The sequence below is a fragment of the Hippoglossus stenolepis genome, chromosome 9 (assembly GCF_022539355.2).
Source record: "Hippoglossus stenolepis isolate QCI-W04-F060 chromosome 9, HSTE1.2, whole genome shotgun sequence".
Classification (NCBI taxonomy): Eukaryota; Metazoa; Chordata; class Actinopteri; order Pleuronectiformes; family Pleuronectidae; genus Hippoglossus; species Hippoglossus stenolepis.
This window is the reverse complement of record NC_061491.1, coordinates 22821870-22847892: the sequence shown is the minus strand read 5'-3', so window position 1 is coordinate 22847892 and position 26023 is coordinate 22821870. Positions and strand designations below refer to the sequence as shown.

General features: G+C 40.8%; 4 protein-coding genes across 5 annotated transcripts; 2 read left to right on the top strand and 2 right to left on the bottom strand.

Moving 5' to 3' along the window:
• The first annotated feature begins 9 nt into the window (after positions 1-9).
• LOC124852373 (cyclin-G2-like) lies at positions 10-4232 on the top strand. The gene is made up of 8 exons (XM_047341219.1): positions 10-175; positions 760-883; positions 1356-1493; positions 1648-1898; positions 2034-2112; positions 2206-2304; positions 2715-2917; positions 3363-4232. The coding sequence occupies exons 2-8, from the start codon at positions 761-763 to the stop codon at positions 3472-3474; spliced, it is 1005 nt and encodes a 334-aa protein (XP_047197175.1). The 5' UTR covers positions 10-175; position 760; the 3' UTR covers positions 3475-4232.
• Positions 4233-5926: 1694 nt separating this feature from the next.
• On the top strand, positions 5927-14575 carry LOC124852372 (sia-alpha-2,3-Gal-beta-1,4-GlcNAc-R:alpha 2,8-sialyltransferase-like). Its single transcript, XM_047341218.1, has 4 exons — positions 5927-6447; positions 7685-7807; positions 9034-9591; positions 10318-14575. Exons 1-4 carry the CDS (start codon positions 6290-6292, stop codon positions 10601-10603), a joined length of 1125 nt encoding a protein of 374 aa, XP_047197174.1. The 5' UTR covers positions 5927-6289; the 3' UTR covers positions 10604-14575.
• Positions 14255-19422, bottom strand: LOC124852374 (ras-related protein Rab-27B-like). Its single transcript, XM_047341220.1, has 6 exons — positions 18904-19422; positions 17338-17510; positions 17146-17231; positions 16221-16324; positions 15884-16007; positions 14255-15492 (listed from the first exon to the last, which is right to left on the bottom strand). The coding sequence occupies exons 2-6, from the start codon at positions 17488-17490 to the stop codon at positions 15303-15305; spliced, it is 657 nt and encodes a 218-aa protein (XP_047197176.1). The 5' UTR covers positions 17491-17510; positions 18904-19422; the 3' UTR covers positions 14255-15302.
• A 133-nt stretch (positions 19423-19555) lies between these two features.
• On the bottom strand, positions 19556-25696 carry poli (polymerase (DNA directed) iota). 2 transcript variants are annotated; one of them, XM_047341216.1, is made up of 10 exons: positions 25443-25696; positions 24390-24515; positions 24145-24309; positions 23654-23800; positions 23234-23470; positions 22686-22864; positions 22276-22367; positions 22051-22184; positions 21756-21976; positions 19556-20915 (listed from the first exon to the last, which is right to left on the bottom strand). In XM_047341216.1, exons 1-10 carry the CDS (start codon positions 25555-25557, stop codon positions 20139-20141), a joined length of 2193 nt encoding a protein of 730 aa, XP_047197172.1. In that variant the 5' UTR covers positions 25558-25696; the 3' UTR covers positions 19556-20138. The 2 variants fall into 2 exon arrangements, with proteins under 2 accessions (XP_047197172.1, XP_047197173.1); XM_047341217.1 differs by having other exon boundaries at positions 19556-20912.
• Between the last annotated feature and the right edge of the window lie 327 nt (positions 25697-26023).

Genomic DNA, 26023 nt, shown 5'->3' with positions numbered 1-26023 from the left:
TTTGTGTATCCAGGGCGGACCCTCCGACACGGACCCTCCGTGCGCTCTCAGCGGGGATCGTCTCGGTTTTTCCGCGGTGTTGTCGTCGTGAAAATGAAAACATGAAGAAGTGAGGAGTGTGATCGGGTCGCAGCGCTGATTTCTCACTCCTGCTCCCCGGCGGCTTCTGGACGAGGTGAGACGAGCCGCTTTGTTGATTTGCGTTAGCATGCTAGCTGGGTTAGCTTCCACTGGGGGGTTGCTTGTTTTTAAGACGCCTTTAGGTTTCTAATGGAGTTTGTTTCCATTCACATTCACAAGAGTCGAATCGAGGTTAAAAAACACCTGTGACTGAGCGATTCAACCTTTGTCATCGATTGATTTAATCTTTATCATTGCTATTACTGATTAGTTGGTGTGGTCTCTGTTGCTCAGATGACATTTGTATGCAGTTCAACCTTCTGTCAACATAACCTTTCATTTTATTATTGCCAAAACATTTTAGCCCCAGCATATTTAGTCGAGTTGTAGGTTTGGTTTTGTGTGTGTGTGTGTGTGTGTGTGTGTGTGTGTGTGTGTGTGTGTGTGTGTGTGTGTGTGTGTGTGTGTGTGTGTGTGTGTGTGTGTGTGTGTGTGTGTGTCTCCCTGTGACACCTGACACCCAGTAGGTGTGGTTTCAAGAGGCCATATTTCCCTTCCCCTCACTGGTAGGGAGACTTGTTGTTGTGGGGTTTTGTTTTAAGTCACAACGCAGAACCCCTGAAACATGTGGTTTTCCAGGATGAGGGATCTTCACGCCATTGACGGCTTGCTCTTGAAGGAGCTGAAGTCCTGCTGTGCCAAGGAGTACAACTTTCTTCCCAGAGAGACTGGCCTGAAGCTGATGGAGTCGGCCTCCACAGAGGTAACCCACTGACACACTTCTACTCTTTTTTTCTTTGCTGTCTGGGCAGGAATGTACATTTGCTTTTATACATATGCTATTTCCACTAATTCAATTCAATTTGTATAGTGCCAAATCATAATATGCAGAATATCAAGGCAATTTACATAGATGGTCAAAAATTATACAGAAACAATTCCCACAATTGGCAACTGTGGAGAGAAAAAACTCCCTGATTAACTGGAAGGAACTTCGAGAACCAAGTCTCGACCGGTTTGGGGTGACCAGAGAAAAATTGGAAAGAAGAGAGAGAGATAGGGTGGAGGGGGAGAGAGAGACCAGGAACAGTTGTCTACCATCATGTTTCAGCTCTGACCGACAATGAAAACCATAAGAGTGATAATTATGGATGTAAAGATGTTATTAACGACAGCAGCAACAGTTCATATAATCATAATAGTTGTACATTTAGTATGCAATGCTTCATTTTCAGAAACCCAGTGGAGTGTCTGCTAAATGCAGAGACACCCGAGTGGAGGAGCTGTGGGGCCTGACCAGTTTCTTTGGCTACAGCACCCACACTTTTGTTCAAGCTGTCAATTTGCTTGACAGATTCCTCGCCATCATGAAGGTTGGTGTTTTATCAAATGTAAAATCTTTACAACATAAATCTGTATATTGTGTTTTCTTGTATCACGTTCCCATCACGAGTGTCACAAACAACAGTCCCGTTTGACCTCATGAGACACTGACTCACACCTCTAGCTGTTGTGTTATTGTGACAGGTTCAGCCCAAACACTTGCCCTGTATTGGAGTCTGCTGTCTTCACATTGCATCCAAAATGGTGGAGGAGGAGAGCAATGTCTCACCCACACACGAACTCATTCGCATCAGCCAAAGCAAGTTCACTGTGTCAGACCTCTGTCGCATGGAGAAGATCATCTCCGAGAAGCTCAGTGTGGAGTCCAACGCAGTGACAGCCTTAACCTTTCTACACCTCTACTACTCGGCCTTCACAACCCTGTCTGCTGGAAGGTAAACATTCCCTTGTCTTTCTTTGCCTTACTTTTTGTGATGCACTGCTTCAACTTGCATGGAGTTGGTCAAATAGATTCTGCTCTATGAGGTTTGTACTGGTGGATCACATCAGGATTCCCTCTATATTTTAAGGGAGGAGATCCCAAGCATTGGGAGCCTGGAAGCCCAGCTAAAAGCCTGCTTATGCCAACTTGTTTTCTCTAAAGCAAAAGTAAGAATTGTTCCCGGGCAACAATTTCTCATCATAGCAGCATCCATTTTGAGCTGCAGAGCTTCATAATCTGCTGTTTTTCCTCCTCCACAGTCATCAGTGCTGGCGCTGTCGCTCATTGCTCAGGAGTTCGAAGCCCTCCAGTCCACTGCCTTGTCAAAGATTGTCCAGCAATTCCAAAGACATCTAAAGGTATGAAAAGGGCAGAGCTCGCCTAAGGCTGCACCCTCTGATTCTGTTAGAAGTAATCATTGTTCTTTACCTCATCAAATGTTTGCATTTAGTGAAACATGTCACAGATTACGAGACACTGTTACCAACCTGTTGTTCAGAACTGTAAGATACGATCAAAGAAGAAAACAGTTTTTACGCAAACAACCGAGGCCGTAAACAATTTACTAATAGGATTTCTTGCATTTCTTAGCTCCACATTATACACATTTGTGTTGGAATTCACATGTAGAAAGACGATGTCACTGCCTGATCAAGTGCACATTTAGGTCATGAATGAAAACAACACATTACTTGTTGATGACAGCATATTTTCCAAGACTATTTCTGTCTGCTGCCTCTCAGATGTTTCCTGTTTGCCTTCTTCACAGATTAGTGACAGCGAGCTGCTCCACTGGAAGGAGCTTGTCGCCAAGTGCATGACCGAGTACCACTCGAGTGAATGTAACAAACCAGACAACAAGAAGCTGGTTTGGATTGTGTCCAGAAGAACCGCACAAAATCTTCAGGCCAATCACTTCAGTGTCCCTGGTCTGCCAACTATTCCTGAGGGCAGCTGGGATGAGAGTGAGAGGTGAACAACTGGGTCCTGATAACTGGCATAAAGAAAATTATAGCTGCTTCTTATTTTCAACTGACTGTAGCTGTTGCTGGTTAAAACAAAGAAATATCACCAGCAGCAAATCAGATCAGTTGTAACGAGTTAATGCTAATTCAGCAAAGATTAGAATGACCAGTGTGGCGGTTTTTCTGGTTTCTATGTTTGTATTTAGAAAAAAGATTGTTTATGGGTGAAAGAAAACGGTAACACCACTGTAGCACAGCTAGTAGACTGTGGTTGTTGTGGTTTAACAGGGACCAACTGAGTGGTGGCTCTGCTCCAGAGAGATGGTCAACTCATCACCTATAGGAATTTTACAACAATTTCAAAACCAGTGTTATAAACCAGAATTTATTAGGGTATTTATTTTGCATTTCAGCTCAGTATTATTTATCATTGACCTCCTCTTCTCCCGCAGTGAGGACTCCTGTGAGGACATGAGCGGCGGAGAAGACACTCCGTTCGGCTCGCCAGGAAGTGACGGCGAAGGAGCCTTCTTCCCCTCTTCCTTTCCCAAATGCAGAAAGTGACGAGTCCTCAATTTGCAATTGCGCCGAAAGTGTCAATCACCTAAACAGTAGCTAATTTAAGGGGCTCACCATGGTCCAGAGCAAACCTGTGTATCACGTGTCATAATATATGTAAAAACATGTGTGCCAGGTTTTGATTAAGTGCCTGTGTTGATTCAGTTTATCGTTGGTTTGTTTAATGCATAAAGAAAACATATCCTAATACTGCAAAATGGAAATGTGCAATATCTTGGCAGCTTGATGGCAAAAACATCTCAACATCTTTTTCTAACACGTTTTCATTTTGCTTGTGTCCGAAATCGACACATTCCAGGAAAAAGAGTGAAGCACATGGAACAATGTCATCCCAGTTGAATACCAGCTAACACACTCACTCACCCACTATCTTTTTAAATCAGTTTTTTATACTCCATGCCATACGTAAACTGTGGAGAAAGTACTCGGCAAATGTGTGTTTATTTACGCACATACACAATTTTAATGTGACATTTCTGACATTTCAGTATTACAATATCAGACTGATTATGCATGGATACATTGATATAAGTGATTATAAATGGATGTTCATGTTTACCAAGATAAGCTTACTGTAAAAAACGTTAAAAAAAAAAATGTACATAACTTGTAAAAAAGAAGAAAAAAATGTATGTTTTGTGAACACAGCTTAATGTGTGTTGTACTTGGATATGTAATGTGAAATTTGTTGGAAAGGTCAGAAAGAATCCATCCAAATAAACATATCGGTTTTTTTTTATCTACCTCTTGTTTTTTTTCTTTTCTTTGTCATCAATAGTTATTTTACATACCTCATTTTATTATTATACATATTTTTGATTCATTAACTCGTCACAATGGTCGTCCTCATTCAGCGTCACATCCCTACAGAGGTTAGAGTGTTAAAGCGTTAGGTTCATGGACCCTTCCCAGACCAGTGCCTTCAAACTGGATATTATAGGGTAGCATAAAATGAAAGTACTCTGGTAAAATAGAAATACCTCACATTTTCATGAGTAGATGTACTTTCTACCGCTCCCTAAACGCACAGATTAAAGGGCAGAGGTCACAGATTCAGGGATTTGATTGTTTCAGATGTTTCCTGTTTTTAAGCCTCTCCCATCTCTGTTTCTATCCCGTTAGATTTATTACCGCACAAGCTTTCCATTATGCTGAGAGCTGCACAAAAGCCCGGCGCAACGGTGTGTGGGTGTGAGTGTCAAAGAACCTTTTTGCGGACACATTTCAGACTGAAAAGTAGTACATTGGGTACGGCTTGTCCTACTGGGGACAGAGGCTGTGGGGAAGTAGATTTTTGGGCAGTGGTTCAGGTTGGAGATTAATTGTCTTCCTGAAATGAATTTAAGTCTATGTCATAGGCTTTCTGTGGGGACAAAACTAGAATCCAGCTGGGGATGGTTTGTCCAGGCCTGATGAAAATGTAGGTATTCTGGAGTAATTCGAAATGGGCGTGGCCAAATGGCTCAACAGCACCCCCTAAAACGCAGCAATTCTGTCTGGTTTAACCGATCTTCACGAAATTCGGTTCACACGTGGATCATGACCAGACAAAAAAAAAAGTCATTGGCACCAATTAAATGAACGCATCAGGAAGTCGGCCATTTTGGATTTAGTGGACATTTTGGCCGTTTTACACGCTGTGTATTTTAACGAACTCCTGTTAGAGCTTTCATCAGATCAAGACCTCAAGACATTGATGATGACGTCTTATGGAAACTGTGAGTTTTTGTCGAACACCGTGTTAGTGGCGTGGCGTCAAATTTCAACGTGTCGCCGTGACACACGAAATTGCTGTAACTTCAGTGCACATTGTTCAATCTCCCTCAAACTACATGTGTGTAATAACAGCCCCTCCCTGAAGACATTCATATGGTTTTAAGGAATGGGCGTGGCAATATATCTGAATAGCATGTGTCATTTCATTATTAACAAAAAACCCTATTTGATCGTAATGCTAGACCAAAAAGAGAAGTCAGCCATTTTGAATTAAGTCGCCATTTTTGACATTTACACATGTTGTATTTTGACAAACTCCTCCCAGAGCTTTCATCAGATCAACTTTAAATTCGGTGAGTGTCATTTCAACAACATGGAGATAAAAACTACCATGATTTTTTAGTGTACGCCACACGGTCTTACCGTGGCGTGGCGTCAAAGTTTGATGATTCGCCAAAAAACAGGGATTTATTATAACTCCTCTGTGCATTGTCCAATCAGCCTCAAACCTCTTTAACACAATCACAGCCCCGCCCTGAACCGATCCATATGTCAATATTGAACTTTTTGACCTTCCTCTATTTATTTGATGCATTTTTCTATTATTGTTTATAGCTTTTAAAATATCTTTACAGTGTTTTCACGTTTTTTTCATTTGTTTTGTATATTTTTTTATGTATTTTCCTTTTTTTCTCGGCTCATCAGTCATTTGTGAAATCTGTGCGTGTGTGTGTGTGTGTGTGTGATGTGGTGACACGCATGTCTGCTCCATCTCCCTGATTGCAGCGGCCGCCTGGAGGAGAGCAGCAGCGGCGGCAGCAGCATCAGTCTGGTGTCCGGGGGGCAGACGGAGGAATGAGAGAGGACCGAGCATCGTCACCACCATGCAGCAGCAGCAGCAACAGAAAGACAAGCAACAACAACCCACCAGCACCAGCACGTCCATTTTCTCCGATTCCATGAGCCGATGAGCCCCAGTGGTGTGTCTGTATCTTGCGGGCGGGCAGCGGCAGCGGCCCCGGCGAAGACAACATAGGCCAACGCCTCGCTGCAGATACGTACAGGGAATGAAAACGCTCCCAAGATGGTCCGCATCGCCAAGGCCCTGGGTCTGGTTATCCTGTGCGTCGCCGTGCTCATCCTGTCCCTCATCAGCTACGTGTCCCTGAGGAAAGACAGCCTCTTCGCCTCCTCCAAGTACTACATGGGAGGCCCGCGGATTATGTTCCACGCAGGGTTTCGGTGAGTGGTGGTTCGGTGTCAATGTAAACACCGGGAGTTTGTGGCCTGGATCCCGACGCACGAGCTTTACGCGTCACTTTACCGTGAATCTGGGCTGTTGTGCATCGTGGTTTGTGGAACTCTGAGCTGTCCAGGGTGCTGCTGCTGAAGCCCTGGACTCAGACTGCAGAATATATATATAAAGATACACCTCAATAAATAATAAATCCAGCTGAACAGACTGTGGTGGAGAGTAACTGAGTACTTCACTTAGTATCTGAGGCACTAGAGTATTTCCATGTTATGCTGCTTAATACTTCAAAGGGAAATATTATATTCAACCTTTTGGGGTGTTACGTTTTTATTTACATTTATATTTAAAAATCAATATTCATAAATGATGATGCTGTGTTATGAATTAAATTTGTTGATTTACATAATTGGGTTTGATATTATTAATATATACTAATCGATACTGATCATTTGTAGATTAAGACACATGTGATCATCTTATAAACAGAAAATAATGAAGTACATTTACATTTACTGCAAATTAGAGTAGAGTAAGCTACTTGTATCGTTTGTACTTTAGTATATCCTTTACTTGTACTTTTACTTAAGTACAAAGTTACATTCATGACATTTAACTTGCACTGTGGTACTTATATATAATTTTCTCAAACAAATTCACAGGTTTATAGTACAGTACAGTTTATATAGTAATTAAAATGAGCTCTACCTTTCCCTGCTGCAACATTAAAGTGATGAGCACACGAACGCATCAATAATTATAACACAGTTGTATTTTGAAATGGCTCATTCTGCATAGTAAATATGTACTTTTACTACATCTAGTAGATTATAATGATCTGTTTGTCATTTTCTGGAGTAAAAAGCACAAATGCTTGATCTTTACTTCAAACTGTAGTATTTATCAAACAGTACTTCTTTCATCACTGAACAAACTAAAGTACACAACAGAGGCTAAATGCATTTTGATGCCAATACTACAATTTAGAATGCGTGACTTTCATTTTTTCAACAGACATATATCCAAACTGTCGTTCCTCCACCACTGTCAGCTTTTTGAATTCGATGCAGTCATTAAATTCCCATTTAAATAAATAGAGAGTGGGTTATAAAATTGTTGTTTATGAATTGTTGCAAAATCTTTCATTAACCCACTGGATCTGCTACAATAAATGTTGATGATGTGTGTTTTAAATTTGTCACATAAACATGACATTGTTGTTTTCAGGTCCCAGTTCGCTTTGAATTTCCTGGACCCGTCCTTCATCCCGTTAACCAATGCACTAAATGAAGAGCTGCAAGGAAAATCTGCCAAGTGGAAGTTCAACAAGACGGCTTTTTCTCAGCTGAGGCAAGAGATTTTCAAATTTCTTTTTTTTTCTAGAGTGTATCTGGTGTTTTTGGGGTTTGCTCTGTCGAAGCTTGATAAACTGGGCTCTGTAGCTGTCAGCAAGTTTAAGGGGGTTTATTGTAAAACGCCTCAGAATCGTCACACTAGTTAAACTATGAAGACAGAAAAGACATTTGTTCAACTTCATGATTTCACTTCTCAAGAATTTGTCATGTTTCACGTGGACTGTTACTGGTGATTATGAAACCATGAAGGCAAATGAAAAGAACTGATGTAGAAAGACAGTCAAATAGTTTGTTAACTAAAGAAATTAACCAGAATAAACAGATTAGCGCTGCAACGATTAGACTGTGAACTATTTTTTATTTGAAAAATCAATGTTTCTCAAGCAAAAATGAAAAACATGGTGAGGTTTGATGCTTGTTGTTGTTCACAGGTTTTGTATATTTTATAGACAAAGCAAATAACTGATTAATAGAGAAAGTAATTGGCGGATTAATGTGTAATGTAAGTTAGTGGCTGCCTTAATAAATAATGCATCAGTGTGCAGTCATCAAAAATTAATAGATTTTGCTGCTTGTTTATTTAAACAAAGGAAAAAGCACATGACTTGAGCCTGAACATCAAATCAAATCAAATCTGACTTATTGTCCCTATAGGGAAGTTATTCTTGGGCCAAAGGAGAACAGTACATTGTGTAATAAACAACACAAAACAGTACACAAAGATATATCATGTAAACTAAATCACACAAAATTACAAGTTGCAGCAGCACTAAGCCTGGGTCCTCAGCCGGCAACAACAAATATTTTATTATAGATGATTCTATGTGTTATTTAATCAATTAATCAAGAATTCTTCTCATCTATCAAATACAGTTTTTAAAAGATCCCAATTTCCCCGACTTCAAGATGACATCTTCATATAAATCAATCCCACTCCCAAAATATTACATTTATATACTGTGATATAAAACAGAAAATCTTCTCATTTGTCATTTTTGCTTAAAATTGGATTTAATTGATACATCAGAATAGTTGCAAATATTTCTGGAAATCATTCGAAATTATTGGTAAATTATTTACAATTTGACAACTGAAAATTAGATTGTTTGTTTAGATGTCGCTTGTTTTGATTTTCACTAATGTTCAGAAATAAAACATATAACATGCCCACAATATGAAGCTGTGTCTCTTTACTTTTAGAGTGTTTTTTCTTTCTTTCAGGAAAGATATCTTCAGCTACATCGACATTCCCAACAACTTCTCCCTCACGAAGAACAGCGTGCGTGTCGGACAGCTGATGCACTTTGACTACTCCAGCCACAAGTACGTCTTCTCCATCAGCAACAACTTCAAATCCCTGCTCCCAGATGCCTCCCCCGTCCTCAACAAGCACTACAGTGTGTGTGCGGTGGTGGGAAACAGCGGCATCCTGACGGGCAGCCACTGCGGCCCAGAAATCGACCAGGCCGACTTCGTCTTCCGCTGCAACTTCGCCCCCACGGAGGTCTACTCCAAGGACGTGGGCAAGAAGACCAACCTGACCACCTTCAACCCCAGCATCCTGGAGAGGTACTACAACAACCTGCTGACCATCCAAGACAGGAATAACTTCTTCCTCAACCTGAAGAAGCTAGAGGGCGCCATCCTGTGGATCCCGGCCTTCTTCCTCCATACCTCAGCCACAGTGACCAGGACCCTGGTGGACTTCTTTGTGGAGCACAAGGGTCAACTGAAGGTCAAACTGGCCTGGCCTGGAAACATCATGCACGATGTCAACAAGTAAGAGCTTTGATCCGATCGACCATTCGTGCACAATTGAAGTGGCAAAAGAATCTAAATGGAAAGTTTTATCAAGGCTGCAGCTACAGTATCATTCGTTTACACGCAGCAATGAAAAACTTTGACATTTACAGGCGGATTTCAGTACTTTAAGGATCATTATATCACATTTGGCTACTTTTATGACAACAAAGATAAAGATGCTGTAAATCAGTAAAGTTTTGAGCCAGAGAAGAAGCTAAAAAATAAACTGAAAGAAATGCTCTGTATGTTGCAGAGTTGGGTGATAATTAACTTTGGGTTTATTAAATGACCATTTTCAGGTACACAAGGTCATTTCAGTTATTATAAAGATATTGAGTTAGCAGTTTTACTTTACAGTATTGTTCTTAATGTTGGCAATTGTGGAGAAAATACCAGTGGAACCAGAGGATCTCCGAGCACCATTTTCTACTATGAAATAACTGTGTTTCACAAACCTGAAAATGTATTCTGAACAGAACTAAGGTTGTTAGTAGGATATGAAACCAGCTTTCTCAACAATAAGTGAATTAAACTGAGAATCAATCGCGTCATTAACTTCCCTAAGCTACTGTAACATTTGCTTCATGGTGAGCTTTTGTTAAAAGGTGATGAATTAATAAGGATAATCTGCACTTTGTAAAAGCAGAAGTGTCAGAATGTAATTTCTTCTTGTGACCAACTAACTTGTCTGTTCCTTCACAGATACTGGAAGACTAAAAGCCTCTCTCCCAAACGTCTCAGCACTGGAATCCTCATGTACACGCTGGCTTACGCCATGTGCGACGAGATCCACCTCTACGGCTTCTGGCCCTTCGGCTGGGACCCCAACACGGGCAACGATCTGCCTTACCACTACTACGACAAGAAAGGGACCAAATTCACCACCAAGTGGCAGGAGACCCACCAGCTGCCCAGCGAGTTCAAGCTGCTCTACAAGCTTCACAGGGAAGGTGTGACCAGACTCAGCCTGACACACTGCACACCTTAGACATGGTGTTGGATGTTCTCCGAGTCGACTCCAGAGGCCGTGACCCAGATACATCGGCTCAGTTCACTCTTCTGTTGTGTCCCACAGTGCATGATAAGTGTTGACGTCATTTATGACAACTTCATCCTACAAACACACATCACGTTGTAGCTTCACATGACGATGTCAGACTCACTCCGGATGTAGATCCCACATCTCATTCAGGATGTGGTTGTGTTCAGTACAGTTAGGATTTTTTTTAATGCTGCTCACTTGCCTTCATTACTCCCCTCTGCATGTCTGCTGGCTGTGGCTTACCGGCTCGAACAGAGCAGATGTCTGTTTTTGACTGGAGTCTGCAGGGGATTTAGCTGTAGAGTCGGAAGTAGTCAAACCATCCAGTTGTGTTTATTCAGTATTGACTGATTAATCACCTATTACAACAGTTCTGAAAATCAATACACTGAAATCACTGCCTAATCTCAGGGAAGGAGTTAGATCAGTGTTTTTTTGGAATCAGATTCAACGCCTCAGAGAGGTGCCGTTCCTGTTTTTCAGGCCTTTTCCCCATGAGGTGTGAAGATTTGTTTACAAGACTACGCACGCACACACACACACACGCACACACACACACACACACACACACACACACACACACACACACACACACACACACACACATATACGTGTGTGTGTTTTATTATCTGCAGAAAGTTTGACCGTCCACACCAATTTTGGGAATAATAATCAACATTCCAACTAAAAGCCATAAATTCATGGACAGAAAGTATGTTGTCATTACAATACAGAATTAAAGAAAGTGGTATCAACCTACATTAGGTTCTGAGAACAAGATTTTAAGAGTTGAAATATATGTCCTAACAGCTGAATAGCCACGCTAGCGGTTACATTAAAGTCACGCGAGTTAAATTATAGAACCAATAAATACCTGGCAACCTTTGAAAAACCTAATACGTCATTTAACAACACTTGCTGTTGCTCTGAAAGTGGTTTCCAGACACTGTAGCACAGTAATAATAATTATAATAATAACAATAACATTTCTTTTACCAGTTTCCGAAGTTGCTACTCTTATTTTCTGCCTTCATACATTACTTAGTTTGACAATTTATCATAATAATAATAAAAATAACTATCAATAATGTTGAATTCTTCAAATTTGGTTCATGTTGCACAAATATGTATTTATTTATTTATTGTGTGTCTGAGGAGTCTGGAGTAACTTTCTTTACAGCAGTAATTAGGTTCCATTAAATGACCTTCACGTTTGTCAAAGTTTGAACAGTATCTATTCTTCAAAGGTTTAGTATCGGTGATGTAATGGCAAAACATGAGAGCCACAAACTGGGGCCGAGCTTTTTCTGGCTATTTGTAAATCTGCTCCTAAGTTTTTGTGTCAAATCTTTACTAAACTCTAACGAACTTCTAACGACTTTCAAACTAAATCAAGTTGTGACTTCATGGTGACGACAAAACTTCAGGGAGTCGCTGATTCTCTCCAACAAATTAACACAATCCTAAAACCACTAATTGTCACTTTTGAACACGTTTTTGTTTTTTGTATAGACGAATCAAACAAGATTTAAAATGTTAGCGAGCTTTAGCGCTGCTGATTTTGTGACCTTTGGTCTCCGGGCTTCACTGAATGTACAGACATGATTTTCTCAAATGACTCTCGCAAGAAGAAGTGTTTTTTCCCTTTAAAAGCCAACATCTTCGCTAGTAAAGACTTCAATAATGTAAGCATAATGCAACGTAAGCAATAGAACCTCCAAATGCAAACAACTGTCTTTGCAAAAGTAGTTTGAAAAGACTTTGTTTTATCTATATATGCATACATAGAGACGTTTGCATGTTCTGTAGCATTCATGCACATTAGTGGCAAATCTAATTATGTTAACCTGACTGCTTTAGCTATTTAGTGTAACGTTACGCACATAAAATTCCATAATTTGAGCTAATTGCGTTATTTCTTTGTGAAATGCAATTTCAAATGTTTAAGTTAAATACTTTGATGAGCGACAGGTCAACCAAATTTTCTCGCGCCATCGTCTCATCATGCTTAACAGGTCTTTTGCTAGTTGCTCGTTCCGTTATCTAAGCAACCTGGCTGTTAAGTGGGTGTTACTAATACATAACAGATATTCTGTGTGGTGAAACCCGTTTTAATTTCTCGGTGCTTAAATCCCCACTCAGTAAATTCAAGTAACTGTCCAAGGAAACGAGTGCAATTTGGCAGTTTATCCCAAAAAATGTGAGGTTTGAGGGGAAGGCGACTATAATACGAGCACCTTGTGACCTGTGACCCTGCGCTAGCGTGGCTGAAACATCACTAACATCTTGGACACAGTTTATTCAGTCATTTACTACTAACTGATCTTGAGGTTTACCACTATTTCAATAATACTCTATTTAATATTGGGCTTTTTTTTGACTGGGGAAAGCTGTCAACTCATCATATAACCATATAGATCCCAATATAAAAAGGATTGAAATGCTGCATCTTTAAAAAATAAATTTAAAAAAGCATGATCCATTTAAACGACATTGCATGCGAGGCACTAACGAATCTTTTAGGCTAGTTTTATACGACCTTTTTGAAGCTTGTTTTGAGGGCAAATTTGAGTTCTTTGCGATTGTTTGTATTCCTGATGGTGTATTGAAATATCACCAGTGTCTTTGTATGACAGACATTTGAAAGCTAAAAAAAAGGAAACCTACTGCTCTATTCCACATGGGACCAAAACCTCTACAGATCAACTTAAAAATGAACAGCTTTATTTTTTATAAGTGTAGATAATCTAGGGTCTTGAACAAAAAAAAGCTCCACCCCATCGCACCAGACTGAAGCAGACTGGTGTTGGTGGGGTTGAGGACGAGCGGGGGCCCGAGCGGTGAAAGCTGGCCCACATGACCGTCTCATGGCTCTGCAGCATTGTGCTTGATCCTCGTCGCAAATTCAGGCTTAGGTCTAACACACAGAGCAATGCAGTCATCGGCACTTTTGAAGATGAAGTGTGCGCTTTTGTGCTCGATCAGAATTTGGCGTGGCGAGCATTTGCCCGCCACCGTGTCCCGCACAGAGCGTTTATTCTGTCTGTCTCCCGAGGCAAGACGAACACATCAGATAGTAAACTTCCGTGTCTCATCTCTGAATCACAGTGCAGTCACCACAACCGCCACCAACACACACATGGTACGAATAGCTGAATTTAGGCCATTTAATTGATGTCATAGTTTAATTTTGTCCCCTCATTAGGAATGTTATATATGCACACCAAAGACCATGTGTTTAGACGACTCACACAGAGTATTGTTGTAGAATAAATTGATTGTTTCATTTTTCAAAATATTGAATTTCTGCTTTTTGTGGCACAGAAAAATGATTTGAAACTTTTTTTTCCCCGTTTCAGCCAAAGTAACGTATAGTGGAATTTATATGTGACTCCATGAATGTTCTCTTGTAGCTTGACTCGTTTTGAAAAATTCACTGCCGCTGACGTGAATGCTGGACGTTTTTCCTTCTCCTAAAAGTTTCTCTTGAATTTTTGAACAATGTGTGTCAACAGATGGGGATTGTAATTCCAGTCAGAACAACAGCGTATCTTTCTGTGCGTTACTTTTAAAAATGACCAGACAGTGACAAACATAATCTTAACATAAACTGTCTTTATTCCAAATGCAGCACTATACAGGACCCCACAACAACCCTTTAACATTATTGTAGTTGTGTTCAATCTGCATGGCGACTTTCTTCCATAACGCATAAAAAAGCTTGGCTGCTTATGTACATGTCGTATAAAAGTCATAACTCATGTAAGGGACTGTGCTATCTTGGTCGTTCATATATGAAATGTAAACATGTCTTCAATGTTTTTCGATTATACTCCATGGTAAATATACATTATGTGCCTGCATTACTCCTTCCATCAATGCCTCAATGTGTCAAATAAAAACGGTATTTTTCTCTGATATGACTCATTTGTGGATGATTTCGATTTTCTTGCTGAATCACAATCACCGGGTGTTTTTAAACAGGGTTCATCAAGTTGAATCGGAGTCTATTCAATACTTTTTAAAATATGATACAGTCCAATTTAATACATTTTCATTGTCAAGCCAGTAAGAGAATAAAAAATAATATGATGGAAAACCAGTGGGGATATATAAATTATATTTCTTTACACCCCAGCAGAATATAACAATAAATACAATGATATTCTCACTTTACTCAATGAGACCTGGATACACATAATAAATGGACGAATTAACCAATTACAAATGATTAATTTATTCAGGTTAATTGAATTGAATACCTTTGTAAGTAAAATCTTACAACTTCAATTTTTAAGTGGAAAGTGGAATTGAAAGTGGAATTTATTGCTTCTTAAGACCTGATGATACCCTGGTAAAACATCCCATCATAAACAGTACTCATCCCCTCCTTCCTCACCCTCACTTAACGATGCACAGGCTGCAAATAGATAATATTACAGGGAGGATTTACACTGTCCTAACTGTATTGCTTTCAGTGAAATGGGATATTTTTCATAGTATAAATCATATTTTTGTAGAATTACAGCTGATCTTCTGTCTTACCTATAGCAGGCACCTTAGTCAAGCTCCGTAAACCAGCAGCTTCTCAAGCTACAGCGTCACTCGGAGCAGACGTGAAAACAGTGACTGCCGGTGTTTGAGATCAACAAGCACACGTCCTCCAGACACGAGCCTCCTGCACGTCGTGGCTGACGGAGGGGATACCGTTGGGTTCTGAGCTGGGGCCCACGTACGTGCTCTGCTCCATCCTCTTCATCACCAGGCCCAGCAGGGTGGTCACTGCCTGGTCCACGTCAACGCCCGTCACTGCACTCGTCTCAAAGTAGGGGATGCTGAGGGAAACGGAAAGAGAGAGGAGTCGTTTAGGGAGTGGTGGAGGAAGCTTTAGGTGCTAATACCAGACGCCATTAAGGCCAGCACTGAAAATGTTACAGTTAGGAACATTTTCAAATAGTGAGGTCAGGAATATTTTCACATGTACCAGAGGGTCTGTTACTGATGAAGCTAAAATTAAAAGGTAAGAAAATAGCTTTTATAGCATATCTATTAATCTCTTGACCCTCGAGGCTGATGTTCGAGAGCCTCATCCTACAGGTTGGGAACTGCCTGTTGAATCACCTGATCCAGAGCAAAAGAACAAAGCAGAATGTGTGGGAAAAAGCTCACCAGCACCATCCTGTGGTGAACTGGTGATAGAAGTAAAGTAGGATCTTAAAGCCTCACCCATATCTGTCGGCCAGATCTTTGGCCTGTCTGGCATGAACATCCCGTAAATCTCGCTGGTCGGCCTTGGTGCCCACCAACACGATATCTGGACTATCACAGTACGCGTTGGCCTGTAGCTGACCTGCTCCAACACAGAGAAGTTATTTAGACCCATTTATTGCCAATAATAAACTGGCACGATGAGTGAACTCAAGACTCAAGTTCAGAAGAGTCAACATTTTAACACTGGAATCAGGCGACTTTGCATTCGGCTCTTAGCAGCAACAGGAGAGGAGACATTGATGGAAAAGGAGTATTGATCTGAGGCGGAGGAAGCTGCTGAGATGACACATACTCATCCAGTTCCTGACGTTGAGGAAACTTTGCTGATTGGTCAAGTCAAACATCAGCAGGAAGCCCATGGCGTCTCGGAAGAAAGCTGTAGTGAGGCTGCGGAATCTGAAAACACACACAACGCACACACAACCTCTATGTGAAGCTTTTATGTGTGATTTATCACTATGCTGAGGTTGTTCAGTCCAACATTTAGTCCAGACTTAAATATCTCAGCAACCGATTAATGCATTGACATGATATTTTGTAAAGACACTCATGGAAAGTAATTAAGTACTTTTACTTGGTACTGTACTTCATTAAAATTTGAGGTACTTGTACTGTACTGAAGCTTTTTTTATGCTACTTTACACATTTCATCATTTAAGGGGGAAATATTTACTTTTTACTGCCTGTGATGTCCTCAGACTGTTTGACCAAAGATTTGTTTTTCACAATAATAAGAAAAACAAATAACTAACTTGTGTAGTGGAACTCTTTTTTCTTCTTCTACTATTTCACAAAACCATATAAAGGTAAAACCATACACTATATATAAAACTAGCTCAACCTAAATAAAAAGTGATCAAACGAATCAAAAAGAATTCAGGACATTCAACTTTTCATTCAAATTTGAAATGGCTCTCACTGATTTGGAGGTTCTGTCTATTCTGTAATCGAGCAAACTGGATGGTACATTTTACATAAAAGCCAGGATTTTCCTCTCTGTGCTGCATCACATGTTTTGTTGCTTGTTGGTCTGGTCTGTAACCGTTCTTTCCCTGGAAGTCGAACAGGTTACAGACCATTATGCAAATTCAATTTGGCTATGCAGCAACATTACCACTAGGTGTCACCGAAGGAGGACATGTTCACCTCCTCCATGAAGTGTTTAAATCAACATGTTTATCATGTAAAATTGAACTTGAACCTAGAATGAAATGTACCTTTCTTGTCCTGCTGTGTCCCAGAGCTGAAGGTGGACTTTGAAGTTCCTCTCAGTCGTCCCATCAGCACCCGTCCCTGTGTATATCTGAAAAAACCCACAAAAGATTTGAATCCAAAAGCTATAATAAGATGTTATTTCACTGGTGATCTGACGATGAAGACCTTGTCGGATCACATTAGGCATCACTCACCACTCTCTTTTCCCTGAAGTCGATGCCCACTGTGGTTGTGAACTTGCGGTTGAACTGGTTGTCGGTGTACCGGTAGAGGAAGGTGGTCTTCCCCACCCCAGAGTCGCCGAGAGCCAGCAGCTTGATCAGATAGTCATAGTCCCAGTCAGCCATCGTGCGGATGAGTGCTCAACCTGCCACAGAATTGAACTCTCAGTACAAAAGTTTGCAAACTGTAATAGTTAAGAGAACTTTCACGTTTGTTAGGCTTTATATGCTTTTGGGCAGGGCCTGATTTACCTCAGAGGGGGTCCCAGGGCAAACATTTGCTGTTGGGCCCCTATAATGACCACCCATTGTACAATTATTATCTAAGGCACCAAGAATACAACAAATACTTTGGAGCAGAAATTATCAGGTGATTAATCAATTCATCAACTTAGTGAAATAAATTGTCAACTGCTTTGATATCTAATTAATTATGAAAGTCGGTTTTTAATCAAGATGCCAAAAAAACACTTGAACATGCTCCTCTAGTTTCTATGAAACTATATGTTCGATTTTGCACTGTTGGTGAAACAGAAACTAACATTTGAATGTATTGACTTTGAACCCAGTCCAGATTCAGATAGCACAGAAGATAGTTGACCAATTGGATAGGCAGAGTAGAAATTTGCCCACTTCTAGATTTTACTTCCCGGATGTCAACAAAATTGCCCTTAATCAAATAATGCAGAATAAAATATGATCCTGGGGTTTTCTGAGGTCAGTGTGAATTAAGGACTGTTGGCAGTTGCCCCATCAGTAATCCGGCCTTGCGTATTGGGCGAGTTAACTAGAAAAGAAAGGGGAAATTCTTTCCACCTAAGCTGCAGTTTTCAGTCTGAGGGTGCAGGAGCATCTCACAGGCAGAGCAAGACGTCACAACTCCCCGCTCATTAGGCACTGATCACAGAGGGAGCAGCACATGACTGGAGCTGGTTTCCACATGAGCAGTCAAGTGCCTCTCCAGTTTTGCTCTGACTTAGCTGAGCAAAAAAAACAAAAAAAAGCCCGTTTGGCAGACAGAACTCCTTTTATTGACTTATAGGTCTACTGGCAGAGAGCTCACCACTGTATGGACGCCAGTCAGGCCTCTGCAATGCTTTGGTTACACTTAGCAAACCAATAAAAGAAGCGTGGAAATCAGATTGGTTCTGTCAGGGATGGTTCAGAGCTCTCATGTAACTAACAGCCCTGAGTCATACAATTTACAATATATTAAAAATCCTACTTGCTGGCATAGTGTTGGGGTATATGAGTACATTCAGTAAATGTTCACTGTCACTCAGCAGTGACAGGATGATGGGACACCACTGTGATGTCTGAAGTCATTTCCCATGTGTGTGATTAATGGTGTTGGATTCTTTGCAACCAGCAGAGTGAGGAGGGTCTGAGCAATCAACTCTCTGACCTACAGCAGTGAGCATTTACCTGACAAAACACATCTCCACGAGGAACACTGGCAAAAACACACCACACTCCAAACACAACAGCTTTCTTTTGCAAAACATGACGGTGTAACAGAAAGCAAAGAAAGTTCCTCACCAGTTTATCTGCAGCCAATGTCCATTCAGTTTACGCAGCTCGTCCTGATTATTCCAAATAATCCCTATCATGATGCGATGGCACATAGTAGATCCTGGAACTTCCTCCCTTCTTACATGTGATCCTTGGGAGGGGTCTGAGGGCAGCAGGACCCGAGCGGGGGGGGGGAGTGCTTACAGACCTTGTGTTTTCTGGTATTTTTCATGAGGACTAAAAAAAAAAAAAGGGTTAGTTGAATAATGTGTGCCTCTGTGGATTCTGCTGGAAATCGGCCAACTAAGACTTAGGTCCTACTTCTTGAAGCTCAGTGAAGTAATCCTTATTCTCTAGACAGTTTAAAAACTGTAGAAAAACAAATTAACCTAAAGCTTAAGTCTTAATTTAGGCTGCTTTAAAATTGTATGATTTACTTTGCCCCATGTTTAGGGAAGTAAAATAATAGAGTGAAAGGAGATTAAACAAATAGTGTTTAAAGCACAGCAAGTCCGACTGCTTGTTGGTGGTTGGAAATCAATATTAATCGTTAAAAACAATACATCTTTATTTTACAAAAATAAGTGCTGAGTCTGCAAAAATCAGCACATGAACACAGACATACGGTGGATGAAAGAAAAAACATAAAAACCTGAAATAAATACCAGCCTGGTCACACTCAAGCTTTTTAGTTTTTATTGTTGGGATTATCAAACGTGTTAATCGAAGTCATCGTTGGAGCAAAAACAATAATTCTCGACTTTGGCAACAGTTGTTTTCAACTCAAAGTCCACTTACTGGCTCTTTGTAGAACATTCAACTACTGTTGAGACGCTGCTGAAAGCTGCTGCTTGTAAGTGGAGCCTCAGTTAAGAGTCGTTTATGAGGCTGTTACATTCCATTCAGTAATTCCTCAATTAATTGTGTCAGTAATGCTGATGTGGTGTGAAACCACTCTTCCTCCCCACTTCTACTGTGTCTTATTTTCTTTTACTTTTAAACCAATGTTCTATTAGTTTACTGTACACATCATGTACTTTTTCATGAGACCTGTGGTCGTGTCACCAAAAAACAAAAAGCCTCACCAAATTAGACAAAGTTTCTTTTATTTTTTTATTTTTTCCCCTAACCCTTCACCCTATATCTTCAGAACAAGGAACAAGAAAATAAATCTTAAATTAAAATAGAAAAATAACATTTTTGATTATCAACATTGTCATAAACGATCTTTAGCAGCGGTAACTTGTCAGGTGTTCTGTTCTCTAAGTGGGTTTGAAATACTTTAACAGACTGTTTGCCTGACCTCCTTTCCCTGCAGCCTTTCTGTCTTTGGTCATTCTCCCTGGTTTCCTGGATGATGGGGTCTTCAGCACCGGCTTCTGCTGCTTCCATTCAGACATCAGCTCCCGTTGAACATCCGGCGGAAGCTCGGAAAAAACCTCAGGGTCCACATTTACCGGGAATTTGCAGTCAGAAGACCCAAGGAATGACGGTCTCCCTTCTTCCTTTACTAGAAATGCACTTGTGGCCAGAGGCCTCTGATGATTCACTGTGGTCGCTCTGCAAGAAGGATCCAATTCGTTTACGGTCCCTTCAATATTTTCTGTAAAGGGCCGTGAAGGTTCTGGTGATGGGGATTTTTGGATGTGGGGGACATCAGGGACTGTGGCTGGTGCTGAGGAGCTCGCAGAAGTGCTGGGAAAAGAGTTTACGTAGGCAGGAGACAACAGTTCCACCTGGATATCCTCAGGGAGAAGCTCGAACACTTCTGGGTCAACATTCGGGGGCAATCGATGAGTCCCGGTGTTGCTTGTTTCGTCAGAGTCTGACCTTGCTGTGCTGCATCCTGTCTGAAGTGGAGGGTCTTTAACAGCAACAACAGAGCTTTGTTTCCATTTGGATCCATGTAATGCTGCCTCGTAGCTGGAAGGGCTTTCTGTGGTTACCGCCATTGGTGAGGTGGGTTGTATAACCATGTTGTGCATGCTGAACTGATGATCCATGCAGTGACTGTCCGCTGCCTGAGAGGAATCATTCTGCTGGAAAGGGAAAAAAGGAGGAGCACAAATGATTCCAGGAAATTCAGAATACTCACTTTTTCTAAGAAGGGAAAAGTCTGCAGACGTAATGTAATGTTAAGTAAATAAGAAAAGGATTCATGGATTAGCCAATTACAAATAATCATTGTAGGGCTGACACTCAATTATTTTTATTATCAATTGACAGTTTGATTATTTTTTTCTTTTATAATCAATCAAGTGACTTAAAAATTTCAAAAATAGTTTAATCAATGCCTGCAGCACTTGATTATACCATCGAATCACTTGTTTTGTCCAAGCAACACTCCCAAGACTTTCATTTTGTTATCACGAGAAAGTATTTACCAAACATTTATGCTTGTGACCCCGATGTGTTGATCAATAAAGTTCTGTCTAATCAAATCTAATCTTCAATCATCAATCCAATCAAACCATCAAAAGTCAATGAGCTATATAGTTTGTGATATTTAAACATGACATATTGTTGCATCTGAAAAAAACCTACACGTTGTTATGTTCCTTTCAGATTTTTCACTATTTATTGACTTTTCATTGACCAAAAAAAAACTGGTTATTAGAAAGAATTATTAACGGATTAATTGAAAATCGAAAAATATCACAACAACGTCACCTTTAGTTTACTGGTGCATCACCAAGATGCTTGAAATCAGACACAAACCTTTTCTAGCAAACGTTACTGCCAACAGCAGCCAAGAGAAAATATTTAATACTTTTTACAATCTTCTAAAGCCTTTTTTTGGGTATAAGGATTTTAATGCTTCTTAAAACCTTTCACACCCTGATGAAAACATGGGAGATTAGTTATCTGCTGTACGTCACCTGACTTTGTGACGAGCTGGTCTGTGTTTTTCTCGGAGAAGTGCCATGTGAGAAGAAAGATGTTATGGAACCCTTTCCGCTGACGGCTGCTCCCCTGGTCTGCAGGTTACTGAAGCACACGTTGATGAGGGTGAGGTGGAAGGCGGCGTTGCTGTCCACCATCTTGTGGAAGAGCTTCATGGCCAATGGGACCAGCTGGAGCACAGCATCATCTCTGCTGCCTATAGAGACATTACAGAAAAGGATTTATAAATCCTCTCAGGATGGACAGAACTGACTTTTTGCAACAGCCTACCAGAGGGGATCTTCTGGCCGATGTGGTTGGGGATCGGACACTGTCGGCTCTCGCGGCTGAACCACTTGTTGGTTGGCGAGTATTTGCGGATGGTGAGCCGGAAGGTTTGAGGCTGCCTTCCGTCTTTGTTCATCCTAGTTTTCCAACAGGTGATAAAGGTTAGATTCAGTGGCTCAAGCATAAAACACCACAGTTTGATTAAAGGGAGGAGAAACTGGTCCTGACCTTTCCACCAGACTGCTCAGGAGCTGTTGAATCTTATGCAAAACATCTTTAGTTGATGACATTTTTTTGAACGAGTCTTCATCACTGAGAGACTGAAACATAAAGATCGTGGTAAAACATAAACATTTTCACTGCTGCTATTTATTGTTTCACTTTCAAGATATGCAGAATTTTTTCCCTAGTATCGGACATATTCCAACAAAAAGCTGCAACCTACATTTCTAGTAATACAACCGGAAACAATGAATGAATGAGTTTCTGCAATTTCCACTTATTCAAATTTAGCGCTTTATCGTTTTAATGAGATAGATTTTTACTTGATGGTATTTTGTTTACTCATTTGTTGGCTCCCTTGATTAATTCCCAGTAAAACACCCCCTCAAGTAGATACTCTGGATATCCTGGCCTACCTGAGGGGGCCCAGTAGGGGTGACAGGGGAGTCATCTACGGCAATGACCAGATTCTTCAAGCGCTGAGCACTGGGACCTCCAAACTCGCTCACCAAGTCTTTCAATGGGAAGCTCTGTAGGTCTTGGATGCTGACCAATCCCAGGGCTTGAAGTCTTTTGGCAGTTTGGTGACCTATCCCTAAGATGACATGACGAGACCACAAATTCAGCATCAGGAATTATTGACATGAGTGATGTGGGTCAGATGGGAAAATATTTAAGTAGCACAGCCATGGATGTATTATGAGACAATGTGCTCCTGTGCATTGGTTTGTAAAAGGCCCCTTAATCTCCCTATATACCGGCAAGACGTCGAGACTGAAAGAGACACAAACCAACTACAAATTGACTGAATGTTTGGAATCTCTTTGGGTTTGTTTTCCATTTATTTGTGTTCTTTTGGTGGCTTCTTCGATGGTTCTGTCTCTTTGTGGTCTGGTTTGCAAGACGTCATTTCTGCTGATTAATAACTAATTTTTGGAGTTACTGTTAAGTCTAACATATATACCTGGTACTTTGCGGAGACTGCTCAGGGAGCCTATGATGTCGCAGAGGTTTTCCGGCAGCAGCGTTGTCTGCTGATTGGGTTTGAAGGCGCCAGACACCAGTTTGGCCAGGAGCTTGTTTGTGGCAATGCCAGCACAGCCAGTCAGACCCAGTTTGCTGTGGATGGCTTCTCTCAGCTCTGCTGCAATGTGTGAACCTAAAGCCATCCTCGGGTGGTCACTGGCTTTAACATTTGCACCTGAGCAGGAATAGATAGTCCGACATTAATATGATCTGAGGAACATTTTGTGTAAAAGGGAAACTGAAAGTGAAATGTAAATATTTTAGCTTCCTAGCGTTCTTCATAACTGACTTCCTGTTTACCATGAGCCAGATGTACAACGATTGATTGCAACACACCAGAGGCACATATGTGACTTACTGACATGGTTGTAGACGTGTCCTGTAAATGAAAAGTTGTTCAGGTCTGGCGTCTGCATTAGCCGTCTTTCTACCATCTCTGTGACGTCCATGAAGTTTTCATCAAATCCAAGCCTCTCGACAAGTGGACAGTAGGACGACAGGAGCTCTGGAGAGAGGACGATAGAGGTAAAGAGAGTTGAGCAATGAGAAAATACACCTGCTGTTAGCTAAAGGAATCATCCACTTCACTTCCCAAAATATCTTTTTACAAAGTATGAGCTTGTTGCATTAATCTGTGGGTTATTATAATGTCTCTGTAAATGAGCAAATAAATAAAGGTTGTACAGAAAGAGTGTGTCACTCTGGACAATTCTCCAGATGAGAGCATCACTGACAACCTAACTCTAAACATGTTAAAAAATAAACGTCATACTACTTTACCAAACACTCCAGTTATTATTAGAACAGAGTAGAGTACAGCTTTACTTGTGATGTTGTTGCCTTGCTCACCTGTCACCTTATAGGACATTTCTCTGTAGTGTGTCAAGTCTTCTCCTTTAACCAGCACCAGCTGAGGACATTTCTCCTTCGCATCAACCACAGACATCAGTTTGGTGAGACCCAGGTCTCTTGCCACATAGTTGCAGGTGACTATGATGTATTTCTGCTGGATACCTGACGACATGAGAAACAAGATTATTCTGAGCTTCAGTAGAAACACACCTGACAACTTGTATTCTATTCCATCAGTTTACCTAAAGGGACTTCTCTCAGTGCTGGGTTTCTGATCATTTCCACCTGAGCGTAGAAGCAGTCCAGGTCAAAATGCAGAATGACTCTGTGTGCAGAGGTCGCTGCTGATGGCTTATTCAGGCTTGGACCTGAAACAGAGTTAGTTAGAGACTGTGATGAGGACACGGTATTGATAAACAACATGATTTAAAAATATAATTAGTAAGAAAGTAAGAAGGACTTGCTGTAAACATTTTTCCTTGCTTATAGAACCTCCCTGAGAGCAAAAGCTCCAGAAACAAGTGAGCGGAAAGGCTTTAGAAAGCTCTAGAAATCTTCCTCACCGTGTTGAAGAGAAAATTAATCAGCACATATTTTCATTTCAATTATTATTTTGAGGGGAAATGGCAAATACTAACCCTAACCCTTGGTACAGAGGTTGCATCTACTTAAATTAGTTTAATGTTCTTAGACAAACACCTGGAAATGGTGTATGAGAATGTGGGATGTCGGACTGCAAGACTTTAAACACACTTCCACAGAACAAAAGGTGATGTCTTCACAGTGCTTGTTTGGGCCAAACCCAAAGACATTCATTCACTATGACTTCACTATTCGAACAAATATAAAAGAAACTGGAAATACAGGTTTGAGATTTGTACCAAACCGAAACAGATTCCTGAGTTATTGCAACAACCAAACAAGGTAGGTTAATAAATTACAAGAAGTGATGCCACCCTTTATATTGCTCTAAACAAGACTGAGGCAAGTATTCAAATCTATTCAGTCTGACTCTTTCTTTCAACTCATCTATTTATCGACTAATCATTTGCAACTATTGTGGGAAATAATTTACTTCTCAATACATTTTGGTGATGTAGAAATCTGAATGTTTGAACTTGACTGAAACTGTATTGAATATAGCTGAAGCACGAGGAAGCTGCAGAAGGAACCAGGTCTCAAACAGGATTGAAATATGAGGCCTGGGGATGAGACAGTGTAAATACAATGAACATAGTCTGAGTTGTGTTTCTCTCTGCTTGTTAGAAAGACTTTTTCTGGGCTCAGTTTTTTACCCGGAGCAGCAGCAGCAGCAGGAACACCAGGAGCAGCAGGAGCAGGAGCTGAGTCCAGGAAGCTGCTCCTCCACTCGGTGTCATCCTCCTCCAGCTCACCCTCACTGTTCCCCATGTCAAACACCGGACATATGACGAGTTAAGTCGTTTTTTACTATCGCAGAAAACGCTGTTGTTGTTTTGTTTACAATTGGAAACCTGTACCACAAAGTGAAACTACTGTTTCTCTGCAGGTCATAGTTCAGTTATGTACCACAGTGCCACCTGTCGGGTTGGAGGGATTACAGCTACACTATGAACCACAATACACCACATCAGCTGTTTGTAGGTGTAAATAAAAACAAGTTATAGCTTAGTGTCTTAGCTAGAGTTGTCCCATTTCTCCATGTGATGTAGGGGCAGTAGCCATCTTCAAACATCCCTTCAGTGAAGGGTGAATTCAGGTAATCTGGGACAATGGGACACAGGGACACAATGTGGGACATATAAAATTCAGTCTGTTTATTTCCTGTTCCAACAAAATCTAGTCAACAGGACTTTTACTATAGGTTAGCATGGACATCATGTGACTGAAATCACAT